The 16,297-nt window shown below is 53.1% G+C and overlaps 1 protein-coding gene across 2 annotated transcripts in view; it reads right to left on the minus strand.

The window, feature by feature from the left end:
* The window catches only part of LOC127586968 (neurexin-2-like), a 760,879-nt gene that overhangs the window by 517,200 nt on the left and 227,382 nt on the right, over nt 1-16,297 (minus strand). For both annotated transcript variants that reach the window (XM_052045024.1, XM_052045023.1), the window contains one exon: nt 5,698-5,721. In XM_052045024.1, the coding sequence (XP_051900984.1) occupies nt 5,698-5,721 (24 nt within the window). The remainder of the gene's footprint in view (nt 1-5,697; nt 5,722-16,297) is intronic.

Raw genomic sequence — 16,297 nt, forward strand, 5'->3', positions numbered from 1 at the left:
CACGTCAGATAACGTTACCACTGTGACCGTCTCTGCCTCCACTAACCCCTCAGGCAGTGAGCTCCAGATTGCAGCCACCCTCCGAGAAGCCTCCAAACCTTCTCCCTCTTACTTTAACCCTATGCCCTCTGGCTGCAGACTCCTCCACCAAGGGAAAACGTTTCCCACTCTCTCATTGTCCCCCTCATAATATTTTTGTATCTCCATCAAGTGATCCCTCAGGACCCCTCCCCCAGAGAAAACAAGCCCGGCTTCACCTCCCAGATGAAACGCCCCACCCCAGGCCACACATCTCCTCCCAGCATAATCACATCCTTCAGGGTGGGGTCCACCTTTCCTGCTGACCAGAGAAAGGCAGCAGAGCACAAAAGGAAATAGGTTTCATCAGAAGCCCAGGGTGAAGGGAACAATGTTGGTCACAACAGAGTGAGCCAAAGGTGGGCCAGACCTGGAGCAACAGGGATGATTGGTTAACTCCTTTGTCACTCAGCCTAGGTGGGCGCTCTGCTGTAAGTAGCTGAAGTCCTTTGACAAGCACGATTTGTGTGCACCATCCTCCACCCACTGCACTCATGAGGGGTTTTACCAGGAAAGGTTGCTGTAGCCTCCTGAACTCAAAGCCAGCTGTTTTCTGAGGATGTTAATTTTGGTTGACGTGCAGAGGGATCTTGGAGTCCAAGACTTTACCTCCCTGAAAGTGGCCACACAAGTAGACAGGGCGGTAAGTCAGGCATACGGCACACTTGCCTTCATCAGTCGGGGCATTGAGTATAAGAGTTAGGAAGTCATGTCATCTCTGTATAAAACTTTGGTCAGGCCGCACTTGGAGCACCGTGTGCAGTTCTGGTCGCCCTGTTACAGGAAGGGTGTGGAGGCTTTGGAGAGGGTGCAGAAGAGGTTCACCAGGATGCTGGCTGGATTGGAGGGCACGAGCTATAAGGAGAGGTCAGACAAACTTGGGTAGATCATCGGAGGCTGAGGGGAGACCTGATAGAAATGTAGAAAATTATGAGAGGCACAGATAGGGGAGACAGTCAGAGCCTTCTCCCCCCAGGGTCAAAACGTCTAATACTAGAGGACTTGCATTTAAGGTGAGAGGGGGCAAATTCAAAGGAGATGTGAGGGGCAGGTTGTTTTACACAGAGAGCGGTGGGTGCCTGGAACGGTCTGCCAGGGTGGAGTGGAGGCAGATACAATAGAGGCGTTTTAGAACACGCAGGGAATGGAGGGGTATGCACCATGTGCAGGCAGAAGGGATTTAGTTTAATTTGGCATCACGGTCAGCACAGACAGGGTGGGCCGAAGGGCCTGCTCCTGTGCTGTGTTGTTCCGCGTCCTGCACAACAAACCGTCTGCAATGTCACGTTTAGGGCTCCCACCCCAGCTTACAGGGTTCCTCAATATTGGTAAGTAATATTGCTTTTATAATTAGGTTGATCTGTTTCTCTGATAATTCATGTCAGTCTAGCAGAAACAAAATCAACAGAGGGTCGGTAGTTCTCCCTCCACACACTCTGACACCATCTCCCCATTTACTGCTTCAATCCGTGTACACTGGCACCTCCCTGAACAAAATGCTGATTGCAGCCTTGGGGACTCGAGAAGTGAGCAACTTGTTGAAGTGTATTCTGTCGGCAGCAGGTGTCTCCCTCTTGCTTCTGATTCAGAAGCTGAGAACTCCGGTGTCAGCTCGGAACCAGGGCGCAGTGGTCCAGCAGGGAGGGAGTGTCACACTGTCAGTGTCCCTGGGGACACTGTGTTCAGGCAGACCCCTGCCTGTCCTCACAGGTGGAACTAAGTGATTCCTAGGGCACTGTTTTAGTGCCCTGGACTCAATCAATACCACAGTGAACATCACTGACGCACAGCAGGTAGTGCCGCTGTCTCACGGCCCCAGAGTCCAGGTTCAATCCCGACCTCCGCCGCTGTCTGTGCGGAGTCTGCACGTTCTCCGTGACCACGTGGGTTTGCCCTGGGTGCTCCGGTTTCCTCCCACATCCCAATGACGTTGGGGGTTGGTGGTTTAATTGTCCCCCAGTGTGTGAGTGAGGGGTGGGATCTGGGGGGAGCTGGTGGGAGTGTGGGGGGGGAATGAAACGGGATCGGTGTAAATGGGTGGTTGATCATCAGCAAGGCCTTGATGGGCCAAAGGGCCTGTTTCCTTGCAGTATCTCTCTCTGACACTCATTATGGTTCTGGAGTGTTGTGGGATCCTCCTGTGCACATCTCCTCACTGCAGTGCAGAAACATTCTTCACTGGAGGGTGAGAGACGTCCTCTGTTACTCCTTTGTGTTTGGCGACCTGACCCCAGGTCGAGGAGTTCACCAGACTTAGCCAGGGGCCCCCAACGCTCAGGACAGTCTCGGCCAGACCCGGGGTAGGGGGTGGGGGGGGTGGGTGACAGTCGCTTGAAAACAGCCGTCATCCTGTGGGCAGGGAGCTGTGTGAGGGTAAGGGCATGACATAGGGCAATGGTCTTCTCCAGGGGCACTGACACAGTCAGTGGTCAGACACACTGCTCAGGAAGAGGCCATTTGGCCCATCGAGCTCATGCTGGCATTTCCAATCAGCCCTTCCTATCTCTCCCTCCCCCCATCCCAAACTTCCTGTGGAAGCAACAACTTCTCCCCGACTCATTTTCTTACAGCCCATTGAGGCTATTCTGGTTCTCACACCAACCCCATTCCCCTACACTGCCCTGTAACAGTCAGAGAGTTGTACAGCATGGAAACAGGCCCTTCAGCCCAACTTGTCCATTCCAACCAAGTTGTCTATTCAAGCTCGTCCCATATGCCTGCGTTTGGCCCACATCCCTCTAAACCTTTCCCATCCACGGACCTGTCCAAGGGTCTTTTAAGTGTTATTCTACCTACCTCAACCACTTCCTCTGGCAGCTCGTTCCACATACCCACCACCCTCTGTCTGAAAAGCTTGCCCCTTGGGTCGCCTATAAATCTCTCTCCTCTCACCTTAAACCTGTGCCCTCTAGTTTTAGACTCCCCTGTCCTGGGAACAAGTCTGTGACCATCCACCTTATCGATGCCCCTCATGATTTTATAAACCTCCTTCATATCGCCCCTCAGCCTCCTTCACTCCAGGGAAAATGGTCCCAGCTTCTCCTCTCTCATAACTCAAACAGAGACAGGCCCTTCAGCCCACTGAGTCCGTGCCGACCATAAACCACACTTCAATCCTGCACTGATCCCATTTTATTCTCCCCACCAACTCCCCCCAGACTCCACCCCTCACCCCCACGTCGTTGGGATGTGGGAGGAAACCGGAGCACCAGGGAGAAACCCCTGCGGTCACAGGGAGAACGTGCAAACTCCACACAGACAGCGGCAGAGGTCGGGATCGAACCCGGGTCTCCGGAACGGTGAGGCAGCAGCACTACCCGCTGCACCACCTCTCTGCAACATATCCCAAAACTCTCACCTCTGAACATCAGCTCTCCTGCCGCTGGAAGTGGTTTCTCCTTACTGACTCCGTCAAAGCTTCTCGTTCCCCTCAACCTTCTGTGAGGCAAACGATCGCAGTTTTCCAGCCTCTCCACCGTTAACTGTGTCCCACCACAAGAACTGATGTTTGAACAGCAGAGAATCCACTGTGGGTGGACCTTCACGGACCCAGTGCCACAGGACTGAGACTCTGTAAACCGGAGTGTCTGGGATTCTCCGTCCATCTCTGGCTCCAGGATTAAGGCGTTACTCCACCTGGAGAGGTGGTTTGCAACTTTCTTCTGTGGTGTAGTCCTTGCCTAAAGGATCAAGGTGTGTGCCTGGGTCTCCAGAACACCCCAGGCACAGGGCGAGCCCAGGCTCTGTGTGTTGGACAACAGACCCACCACGGACAACAGGTGAGGCAGCATCCCTCAGAGACACCGGAGACTTCAGACGCTGGAATCTGGAGCAACACGCAAGATGCTGGAGGGGCTCAGTGAGTTGGGCAGCATCTGTGGAGAGAGATGGACAGTCCACGTTTCGGGCCAAGACCCTTCATCTGGACAGAAAGAGTAGAGGGGAGATAGCCGGTATAAAGAGGTGGGGGGAAGGGGCGGGGCAAGGGCTTGCAGGTGATGGGTGGATCCAGGTGAGGAGGGGGTGATAGGCGGATGGAGGAGGGAGGGGTGGGGATGGTGCCGGAGGCTGGGAGGTGATGGGTGGAGGTGACAGAGGGCTGTAGGTGGTGGGATCTGATAGGAGAGGAAGGTGGAGCCTGGAACCAAGGGAGGTGGGGAGGGCAGGTGGGAACAGTGAGGTGGGGGACCCACTGGGAGAGGTGATGGGCAGACCGTCTATTTCCCTCCACAGATACTGCCTGACCCACTGAGTTCCTCCAGCAGATTGTGTGCTGAACCAGTATTGCTCCCCGTTTGTATGTGTGTGTGTCTCTCTCTCTCTTTGCAACATCCCGAGGAACCTTCTCTCCAACAGGACAGATTGGCCACTGAAACCTCAACCCTTCAAGACCAATGAATGCTCCTCAGACACGGCAGGCCAGCGGGAGGACTCGTTACTATTTTTTAGCAACTGCTTATCTCTGTGTTTGCCGCTCCATGCTGTTAACTAGCTCCCCACGTTTCTTTTGGGGTGGGGAGCGGGGGAAGAGTTGGGGGCAAGGACAACCCATCAGGAGAGACAACAGTGCCCACACCTCGTCACACCTACAGAGGAGGTGGGCACCAGGTCTCCAGGGGGTGAAGGCTGGCTGCCCACTGTCCTCCACACCCCATTCCCCTGTTTGATAGCCCCCACTCCCAGCGCGGTGACTTGGACCTGTTGGGAGAACATGTGGATTCCACTCCAAGGGACTCCTTCAACCTCCAGTGATGGTTCCAGAGGTCAGGGTTGGGGGGTGGGGGGGGGGGGGTGGTGGTGGGAGGCCGGTGGGAGGCCAGGCAGAGGGGAGCGCAGGGTTTGGGTCTGACTAAGACCTCGTTGGTGCCGGTGTTGAGGATGGGGAAAAGCCCTCGAACAACTTTGCCCCTTCTCGAGTGAGGGAGGCAGAGGAGAAACAGAGCTTCAGTTAAACGTCCAACCGTGTGGCCTCTCCCCTTCAAAAATGGAAACGTGACTGCTTGAACAATGAGGTGCACAGGAGGCTTCAAGTTAACGAGAGAGAGAGAATACAAGTGATGTCAGACAGGTAGAGACACAGTAATGCAGCCAAGGCATCGCATTCCATAACATCCCAGCATGCCATGCAGAATGGGCTGCAGCGGGAACCAGGGGTTGGGAACAGGAGGGGTTTGGGGGGGGTGGGGAGGGGGTCGGTGGAGTAGTGGACCCCGCCTGCAGTCTCCCCCAAGCCCCTCGTGATTCGGGTATGCAGGGAGAGGTGAGGAAGGTCAAGAAAGCATGGCGTCAATGCACACCATTTTTTCAAGGTGTTCTCTCTGTGTGTGCGTGTGCGTATGCGTGTGCGTGAGACCGCATGTGCACGTGTGTGTGTGTGTGTGTGTGTGAGAGAGACCAACTCAAAAGGAAGATGGAGATATAAAATACTCAGCGAGACAGATGAAGTACATTCTGGTAGGAAGCCAAAAATTGTTTACCAACCCTGTCGATTCTGACTTTTTTTTCTTTTTTTTTTAAAATCGATGTCAATTATTCAAAGTAAAATGTGACAGAGAAACACACAAACCTAAACGATAAGACAGTAAGAATGATATCTACCAGATAATGCAGTTTGTTTACCATTGCGTGTCCAATGCCTGAGTGCTTCGTAGAGAAAGGGAAGGCAGGGGTAGGAGTCAGGGAAAAAAAACAAAATGACAAGACTGTGAACTCAATAAGGGCTCCCACTCAAAGAAAATGATGGCAATTGAAAAGGTTAGTAGTAGTATCTCAGCTCAAAACAAGGTTAACTGTTAGTACAGAGAAAATGACTACATTCCGTGAATGACATCAGGTTAGTTCTCAAAGCGTGTTAGTAAGTACACACAGAATCGGCAAATTAATTTTACAAAACGTTGGGGAGGTTGAGGGCAGGTTGGCAGGAAGGGTGAGGAGATAGTCAGGTAAGTGGGTGCCACATCAACAACCTTCCGCTTCTCATTGGCCAGTTAGCAGAGTCTGCAGATGATGGGTGGGTTTTGAATTTGGCACAGCTCCACTTCCCTGCTCTGCCCCCAGAACAGTTTTCTGACGGGTGACTTTGAACAAATGAGCCCTCTTGTTTTGACAGTTGCCCCCTCCCTGCACCCCCGGATTAAGATAAACCCAGTTCAGCATCTTCACCGTGAGTGGTACCGCGGAGAGGAACATCGTTAGAATAAAAGGAACATCAGCTTTCCGACCCGTTCTCAGTTACCAGACTCGGACACAAGTCTCGGATTCAACCACCTTTCCAACGCACATTTCTCCGCCGGTCATTTTGTTTTACACATGTAAACGACGTTTAGGTACAATCAGTGTCACTCAGAGATGATCAGAGGGTAACGCTTTCTCCGCAGTGAGTGGTTGGGGTCAGGAATGTACGGCTGGGGAGGGGAGTGGAGGGAGAATTGACTGTAGAATCAACAGGGAGCGGGAAGTGGACAGGCTGGTTAGTTCTCCCACAGAGCTCGTACAGTCACGATGGACCGAATGGTGTAACCATTCTGTGATTCTGAAATAACTAACCCAATATGGCCAATAGATTACCAGAGGAATACTTCAAACCAACTTATTCAGAGGAAGCCACTTCTCTGTGGCCAACATCACAAACAGCTAAGGTGGCCTCCGAACCTGTGATAAACCTTCTACTGAAAATCCCGTATTCCCACGGATAGGCACACTGCTGCTGTGGGTCGGACTGGTCTCCAAAGTCCTCAGGAGACGACGATAGGAGGGGTTCGGGGTCGGAACACTGGCCCAGATTCCTTCTCGGCTAATGGAACACTCACCCAGAGGGCTGGAGTACAACGCTACAGTCCGGCAACACAGATCCCTGGATACACCACATCCCAGGAGCACAGGGATCAGCGCTGGGCCACACACCTTCAAGGACAGAGATTGGCCTCGGGGGGTGGGGGTTGGAGGGGCAGGGGAAGAGTGGTGGAGATTTACCAGAATGATTCCTGGAATCCCAGGGTTAAATTACGAGGAGAGATCCCTTACTCCCCAGGTCTGTGTTCCCTGGAATTTCAAAGGACAAGGGGTGATCTGATCAAAGTTCCAGGGACACTAAGGGGAGCTGAGAGGGCAGATGGAGAGAAACTCTTCCCTCTGGTCGAGGGCTGTGGGACCTGTCCGGGGATTAGAGGCCGAGTTCCAGGAGTGAAGTTGGGAAACACTTCTCTGTGCAGAGGGTGGGAAGACATCGGGGCTGGGTCGGCTGGTAATTTTAATCCCCAGGGTGGGAGATTTTTGTTCACCAGTAGGACAGAGGGACCGGAGGAAGAGGTGAAAGATCGGGGTATGGGCCATCTCCAGGGAATACAGCCCTGGAGCGTGAAATCGCTCCTTGGGACTCCACCACAGGAGTCCAGGAATCCTTTTGGTCAGTCTCAGCTGTGGTCCCACTGGATAGAACAGACTTGAGGGGCTGAATGGCCTCCCCTGCCCCAATATCCTATATGCTATCACCATCCCACGTGGGTGGTGGGTGGGGGTCACTGAATGGAAAAGGTGGGCTCCCGATTGCTCACACGACGGAGGAACGAGTGAGTCACACCATCCCAACAGAGGGATCAGACTCTGCTGGCTCTGGGGTGCAGATGCCCAATGGACCCACCCCCGCCCCCCGATTGTGTCCAGGAAGCTCTCTGTCCACTGCTGAGGTGGGCACCGCCATGTAGATCCAAATAGGATAGGGGAATTGGAACAGAATGATAGTACAGACTTGCAGGGCCAAATGGCCTTCTTCCTGTGCCTATTGCCAGTTCTGAGCTGCTTTGATGGCTGCTGTGCCTCTCCTGGGCGGTTGTGGGGAAACATTGGAAAGATCAAGGAATTGAGGGCGATGGGGAACTGGCACAGAGGAGGAGATGGGGCCGGCGTGGATCAGCCATGGTCACTCTGAGTGGTGGGACAGGCTTGAGGAGCCAAGTAGCCCCTGTTTCCATGGGTCCATGTGAGGTCTGGGGGTGGGGATAAGGGAATGTCTAGCTGGAACTTCTCCAGGACCAGTTGGTCTCAGGCTGAGGTCCACACACCCCCTCGCGGCCTAATGCCCACCTTGCTTCTCGATGGATTGCAACCTTGGTGGAGCGGGGAGGATTGCACAATACCCATGGACCAGTGTGTGGTGCCTGGCGCTCCCGGTACAACCATTTGCACCGGTGAGGTCAGAGGGGAGGAACCAGGTAAATAGTGATCCAACCACAAGACCTCAGCAGCAGAGCAGGTGGGCAGCGAGACCCGAGGCAATGGACGAGCCTGTAGTCGCTTAGGAAACCCCTTGCCCTAGGACCCTAGGGTGGCGAGGTTGCTGGGACACAGTGGCTCCCACCGTGCCAAAGTCCCATAACGACAGACATCTGCTGACAGGTGACGTGACTGCCGAATGTCTCCACTCAAGGGCCATCTGGGGCTGACCCCCAGGACGTTCGGGCAGCTGTGGGCAGTACTCCTTTGCACCGATGCCCTTCTCCCACCCCACACAGGAAGGAGTTGGAGGAAGTGTCGCAGACACTGGCCGCCCACTGACTAACCACCTCCCCACCCCCAGCGGGATCATCCTAGCACTCTAGGTGGAGACAGAAGAGATTGCAGATGTTGAGGGCTGGAGCAACGCGCAAGCTGAAGGAACTCAGCAGGTCGATTGCCGGCGTCGACCGTCCATCTCACTCCACAGATGTTGCCTGACCCCTGAGCTCCTCCAGCTTTTCTCGTGTGTTGCAAACACTCAAGGCCCACTTTGCTGGAACCCCCAGCCACCACAATCTGCCTCCCTACGGCTTCAGGTTGGCCACAGAGAATGCTGCTTCCCGGGCAAACGGTTGTAACCCTGAGCAAGCACTGGGCCTCTTTGCCGACCACCAGCTCGTTGCCCTGAAATTGGGCTTAAAGACATGCAGCTCCGTGATACGGATGGGGAAAGGGGCAGGAGAGGGTCGGAGCTCTGTGGAGGTTTGATTCCCATCACCTGGGAGATGAGATTAGAGTTCACAATCTTTAACCAGCCCTATTGTCTGTTCTCAAGGGCTTCATCTCTCAATAAAGACATCGGAAGAGAACACAGCCCATTACAGGCGCCTACGAAAATCCACATTCACATACATGCCTGAGGCAAGTTCCTTGGACCCATGAGGGAGCTGCAGGGAACACAAATCCACAGCCTAACCCAAGGATTCAAGGTTGGTTGGACTGGGCGCTACTATCGAAGGGATAACCACCGCGGTAGAAAGAGCAACACCGAGCTGGGGCCAATGCCGGGGACACACATCAGGACACCTGGGGAAGGAAGGTTGTTAGTGCTTCAACACATCAAACAGCCCAGAGACATATCGGCAGACCTGCAGAGGAAGGATCATTAATGCTTCAACAAGGCAATCCCAAGGTATGAAAGCAAGCCATGTAAGCGAGCTCCAGAACCAACGTGAAACCGTTGCAGGGGTTCACCCAGTCAGTCTGGGCCCTGCAGATTGGGCAGGCGTTCCTTCCCCAATTTACTGACCACCCTCCAACCCCCGAGGGAGCTTGTTGGTGATGTGACTGTGAGCACCTCAACGGTGAGGGGCTGCTGACACCCACTGTTCTCCCACACCTCAGGGATCTAGATCAGTGTGGATATACAGGTCATCGGGGCAGACAGAATAACATTGTGCACGCACACGCACACGGTCACACATGTACACGTGTGCAAACACAGACATACAGGTATACTGATTCACACAAACATATGCACACACACCTATACACAGTTACATTGTGCGCACAGACACACTCACAGTTACATTGAACACAGACACACAGTTACACTGAACACACACACGTTATATTAAACACACACACACAGATATATAAAGTAGTCCAACACACACCCACACTCCGATACACACACCCCCACACTCCGATACACACACCCCCACACTCGATGCTCTGTGGACCCCACAGAACCTGTTGGAGGACTAGTTTACTGTAGCATTTCAGAGTGAACCATTGCTCTTTACCCAGCGTCTGGTCCAGACGCTGGGTGCGCTGGGATGTCTGGTCCCTGGACTCCCAGTCCCACTTGCTCCAGTTTGGTCCACACTGCCCCAGCTCCTCCCATCGCCGGGAAGCACCTTTCACTCCTCACTCTCCCCTGAGGGCCCAGTTCTGGGTGAGCTGCCCACCCTCCACTCCCACTGCTGTGCTTACCCTCTGTCCTGCACTCTGTGGAGCGCGGTGTGACTCCTTGCCGCAGTGAATCAGCCTGTACAAAGGTAAGCTGTTTACAGGGAAGGATCAGGAGAGGAACATGTGGCGCATTCTGATTGCAACGTGACTGAGGAGACTGCAAAACCAACACCGCTGTCACCTAACCACAAATCCTACGTCAACCACTAATCCTTCGGGAGATCAGAAGCACAGCAGGAGGCCATTCGGCCCTCAAGGCCTGTTGTCCCGTGTCCACCTTCCCAGCCAAGGGTCCAGAAATCCCAGTTGATATCCTCAGTGACCAAGCACCCACAGCCTCTGGGACAGAGAATCCTGAAGATTCCCGACCCTCTGGTTGAAGGAACTTCTCCACCTGAAAGTTCGGTGGTTTATGGTAAAAGTCCCGGACCCTCCAGATGGGGAAACAGACCCTTGGTCACCCTGTCCCACCCCTCAGCGAGATCACCCCTCTTCTAAACTCCTTGACCAGTCCTCATAAGGATCCCTGGAATCAACCCAGTGAATGTACCCTGGCCCGTCTCCAAGCCCGAGGCACCCTTCCTCAGATACGGAGCGTCGTCTCATCAGGTGCATTGAATCATGGACAGGTACAACTGAGGCAGGCCCTTCGGCCCACTATGTCTGTGCCGGCCATGATGTCAATCCAAACTAATTCCATCTGCCTGCGCATGGCCCGTATCCCTCCAACCCCTGCCTGTTCCTGTGCCTGTCTAAATGCCACATCTCCACCACCACCACCCCAGCAGCCCATTCCAGGCACCCACCACTCTCTGTGTGAAAAAACAACTTGCCTCGTAAATATCCTTTAAACCTTCCCCCTCTCACCTTAAACCCCTCCAGTATTTAACATTTCCCTGGAAAGAGAGTCTGAACTGTCTACTCTATCTGTGCCTCTCATAATTTTATAAACTTCTATCCGGTCTCCCCGCAGCCTCTGACGTTCCAGAGAAAACAATCCAAGTTTGTCCAACCTCTCCTTACAGCTCATGCCCTCTAATCCAGGCAGCATCCTGGTGAACCTCTTCTGCACCTTCTCCAAAGCCCCCACATCCTTCTTGTAACGGGACGACCACAACTGCACGCAATACTCCAAGTGCGGCCTGACCAAAGTTTCATACAGTTGCAACATGACTTCCCAACTTTTATACTGAACACCCCATCCGATGAAGGCAAGCGTGCCGTACGCCTTAGTTATCACCTATCCAGTTGTTGCCACGGTCAGGGAGTGGTGGACTTGCACCCCAAGATCCCTCTGTACATCAAAGCTCCCAAGGGTCCTGCCATTTGCTGCACACTTTCCTCTTGCATTTGAACTCCCAAAGTGCAACACCTCACACCTGTCTGGATTAAACTCCATCTGCCATTTCTCCAACTGACCTATGTGCTGCTGTATCCTTCGCCACTATCCATAACTCCACCAAATTTTTGTGTCATCTGCAAACTTACCAATCAGACCACCTGCGTTTTCATCCAATCATTAATATACATCACGAACAACAGAGGTCCCAGCACTGATCCCTGCGGAACACCACTGGTCACAGACCTCCAGTCAGAGAAACACCCCTCCACCACTGCCCTCTGCCTCTTATGGCCAAGCCAATTTCGTATCCAACTTATCAACTCACCACGGATCCCATGTGACTTAATTTTCATTAGGTCTGTACCTTTCTATGCCTTGCCTATTTGTGTCTGTCTAAATGCCTCAAACGCAGTGACTGTATCGGATTCCTCCACCTCCCCCGGCAGCGTGTTCCAGGTATCACCCACTCTCCGCACAAAACAACTCACCCCTCAGATCCCCTTCAAAACTATTCCCTCTCACCTTAAACCCAAGGCAGCTGTTCCCCAATCTTCTCTTCATTCTACAAGGGATATCCAGTGACGAAGACCCTCACTGTTTCTCCATACGTGACCAGAATCCCAGGAGAACAGCATCAGGAATGGGGAGAGGTTATTCGGCTGAAGATGGAGACAACTTCAGACCACACCTCCACCCCGTCAGACTGTCCCTACCCCATCACATGACAACACTGGGCTCCATCCCCACCCTGACCCACAGTGTTGGAGCTCTCCTCCCTACCTCTGTCACCTGCAGACCCGTTCCCCATTCCCCCGGCCAGACTCCCTCACTCCCAGAAACTCTGGCTGCCCCATGTCCTGACACTCACAGAAGCCCCTTCATCCACTTCACAACACCCGGTATTAAAATTCTCAGCCCAACTTCAAACCGTTCCCTGGAACTCCCTCTCCAACAGCACAGTGGGAGCACCCTCTCCACATGGACTGCAGTGGGCGAGAAGGCAGGGCGTGAGGGGGAATAGGTTACAGGGAAATAAGTGGGGAAATGGAAATGGGAATATTCTGGTGGGAGCAATCTGCCCCCTTGAACCGCCGCAGTCCGTGTGGGGAAAGGGCTCCCACGGTGCTGTTGGGGAGGGATTTCCAGGGTTTAGACCCAGTGACGGTGAAGGAACATAGAAATTACAGCACAGTATAGGCCGGTCAGCCCATAATGTTGTGCCAACATTATATCCTGCTCTAAGATCTATCCAACCCTTCCCTCCCACATAAACCCAATTTTTCTATCATTCATGTGGCTATCGAAGAGTCTTACATGTCCCTAATGTATCTGCCCCCACAACCTCTGCCGGCAGTGCGTTCCATGCACCCACCACTCTCTGTGTTAAAAAACCTACCCTGACATCACCCTTATATCTTCCTCCAATCACCATAAAATTATGCCCCCTCGTGTTAGCCATTTTCACCCTGGGAAAAATTCTCTGACAGTCCACTTGATCTATGCCTCTTATCATCTTGTACACCTCTGTCAAATCACCTCTCATCCAGATAGCATCTCGGTAAATCTCCTCTGCACCCTCTCTAAAACTTCCATATCCTTCCTATAATGAGGCAACCAGAACTGAACACAATACTCCAACTGTGGTCTGACCAGAGTTCTATAGAGCTGCAACATTACCTTGCGGCTCTTGAACTCAGTACCCCGACTAATGAAGGCCAGCACACCATTCGCCTTCTTAACAACCCTATCGACCTGCGTGGCAACCTTGAGGCTGAGTCCTGCCATTAACCTTGTATTCTGCCTTCAAATTCGATCTCCTGATGTGTATCACTTCACACTTTTCTGGGTTGAACTCCATCTGCCACTTCTCAGCCCAGCTCCGCATTCTATCAATATCCTGTTGTAATCTACAGCAACCTTCTACACTATCCACAACACCACCAACCTTTGTATCATCAGCAAACTTACTAACTCACCCTTCCACATCCTCATCCAAGTCATCTATAAAATGCAATACATTTCCCAGTCAAGGTGGGCTGTGACTGGGAGGGGAACCTGCAGGTGGTGGTGTTCCCCTGCACCCACTGCCCTTGTCCTTGGTGGGAGAGGTGGTGGGTTTGGGAGGTGCTGTCAGAGTACCCCGGGTGAGTAACCGCGGGGCGTTGTGTAGACGGTGCACACTGCAGCCACTGTGTGCCGGTGGTGGAAGGAGGGAGTGTTTGGGGGGTGGATGGGGTGCCGATCGAGCGGGCTGCTTTGTCCTGGACGGTGTCGAGCTTCTCGTGAGCTGTTGCAGCCGCACTCACCCAGGCCAGTGGGGAGTTTTAAAGGGGGCCTGAGGGGTAAGTTATTTCAGAGTGGGCCAGAGGTAGTGGAGTCACTACATTTGAGGCATCTAGACAGGCATTTGAATAGACAGCACAGAAGGAGATGGACCTAATGAAGATCGTCACATGGGATCCATGGTGAGTTGGTGAGTTGGATACAAAATTGGCTTGGCCAGAGAAGGCAGAGGGTAATGGTGGAGGAGTGTTTCTCTGACTTGCCTTGTAGATGGTGGAAAGGCCTTGGGGTGTCAGGAGGGGAGTCACTCACCACAGGATCCCCATCCCTTGACCTGCTCCCGTGGGCAGGGGATCTATGTGGCTGGTCCGGTTGAGAACTTGGTCAATGGTCATTTTCCACAGGAGATCTAACTTCTGCGCTGTCTCCAAGCCCCTGTTTATCAGCTCCGGTTTAAGTTAGGCTGATGTCTCACTTGTGAATGGATATAGTCATTCCTGGAGGCTGCAGGGTCCAGGGAGAAGCATCAACAGCAATGGCAGTGACTCTTGCTGCCCGGACAACAACCACCAGTGGAGGTGTGTGTCCGACATCAGGTCCTAAGACAGACAGGTGACTGGCGGACATCTCCAGGCTGAGGCAGGCCACCACGGTCAGCACAGACATGGTGGGCCGTAGGGTCTGTTCCTGTGCTGTATGGACAGGCAATGGACAGTTTGCTAGATCCGCCAACATGTCTGTAACTGTGAGGCAGCGTGTCGGGTCTCTGGGTCAGGAGGATGGAAGGGGCAGTTGCTAACACACGTCCACAGCCAAGCTGACCAGCGAGAGTTGTGACGGAACCAGAGCTTGAGTAATGGGCCGGAGGTGGATCCCATGAATGGCCACCACATCCTGATTGCAATATTGATTTTAAATAGGATGTGAAAATGATTGGTGACCTTGTGGGCAACAGAAATGGTTTTGTGCAGAAAGGCATTGATCTTCTTGCCGGATAACCTCAGCGCCTATCCAGAAACCCACGGAAACCATCTGTCTTAATGACACAATACCTCGGCCGTAATGAACGCCACTCTCTTCCAAGATGCAACCGCAGAGATAGCGAGGCACTGACACTGGAACAGCTGGATCCGACACCCGTTTACTGCCTGCTACCCCTCAGGGTGAAGATCGTTCGAGGTGAAAGGGATACGTTTCCCGGTCGAGGCACCTCATGCCCATTTTGGTCAGTGCGGGGGACTAAGTGACACATTACTGTTTGTTGGGTGACCGAACAAAAGAAGGTCCCAGCTGGGGGAAGGGGTGCTGCGGTGGTGTGGTAGGTAGTGTCAGAATCAGACAGCACAGAAACAGGTCCAACCTGTCCATGCTGACCAAGATTCCATCTAAGCCAGTCCCATTTGCCCACGTTTGGCCCATATCCTGCTAAACCTTTCCTATGTACCTGTCCAAGTGCCTGTAAAGTGTTGTTAATGTACCTGCCTCACACACTTCCTTTGGCAGCTCGTTCCCAAATGGACCACCCTCTACATGAAGAAGTTGCCCCTCAGGTTCCTATTTAATCTCTCCCCTCTCACCTTAAACCTGTGCCCTCTAGTTCTTGATTCCCCCACCCTGGGGAAAAGACTGAGTGCATTCACCCTATCGATGCCCCCCATGATTTTATACACCTCTATAAGGTCACCCCCTCAGTCTCCTATGCTCCAAGGAATAAAGTCCCAGCCTGTCCAACCACTTCCTATAAATCAGGCCCTCGAGTCCCAGCAACATTGAAGTGCTGCTGCCTCCCAGCTCCAGAGACCTGGGTTCAATCCTGACCTCCAGCACTGTGTCTGTGTGTGAACGTTCTCTGTGTGACTGTGTTGGTTTCCCGGGTGCTCCGGCTTCCTCCCACATCCCAGTGACGTGCGGGTTGGTTAGTTGCTGCTGTAGATCGCCCCCGGTGCAGTGAGGAGTTGATGTGTGAAGGAATAGGTGACAGGGTAACAAGTGCTGATGAGATTGTTCTGTGAGCCAGCACAGAAACAATGGGCTGAATGATCTCCTATGTTGTAAGGACAGATGAATAATTAGGTCCCATGCACCACTTGGAACAACAGTGGGTTCTCCCTTATGTCCAGAACTTTATTCCTCAACCAGCATTAATGAACAGATTGGGGTAGAAGTGTGCCTGGGACAGTGAGCAATGAGGCTGAACCGAGGGACAACAGGGGGGGATCTACCTACAGCACGATGCCCAAAGTCTGTACCATGGACCCTCCGTCCCTCAGAGAGAGACCAGGCAGGAGTAAAGGTCCACCTTGACTGAACAGAGTCAATGAGGGTCAGAGGGACTCTAGGTGAGGAGACATCACTGGTGAGTAATGTCATCACTGTGGGAGGGATTGACTGCAGAGCCTTCACTAC

The sequence above is a fragment of the Pristis pectinata genome, chromosome 38 (genome assembly GCF_009764475.1).
Source record: "Pristis pectinata isolate sPriPec2 chromosome 38, sPriPec2.1.pri, whole genome shotgun sequence".
NCBI classification, from domain to species: domain Eukaryota; kingdom Metazoa; phylum Chordata; class Chondrichthyes; order Rhinopristiformes; family Pristidae; genus Pristis; species Pristis pectinata.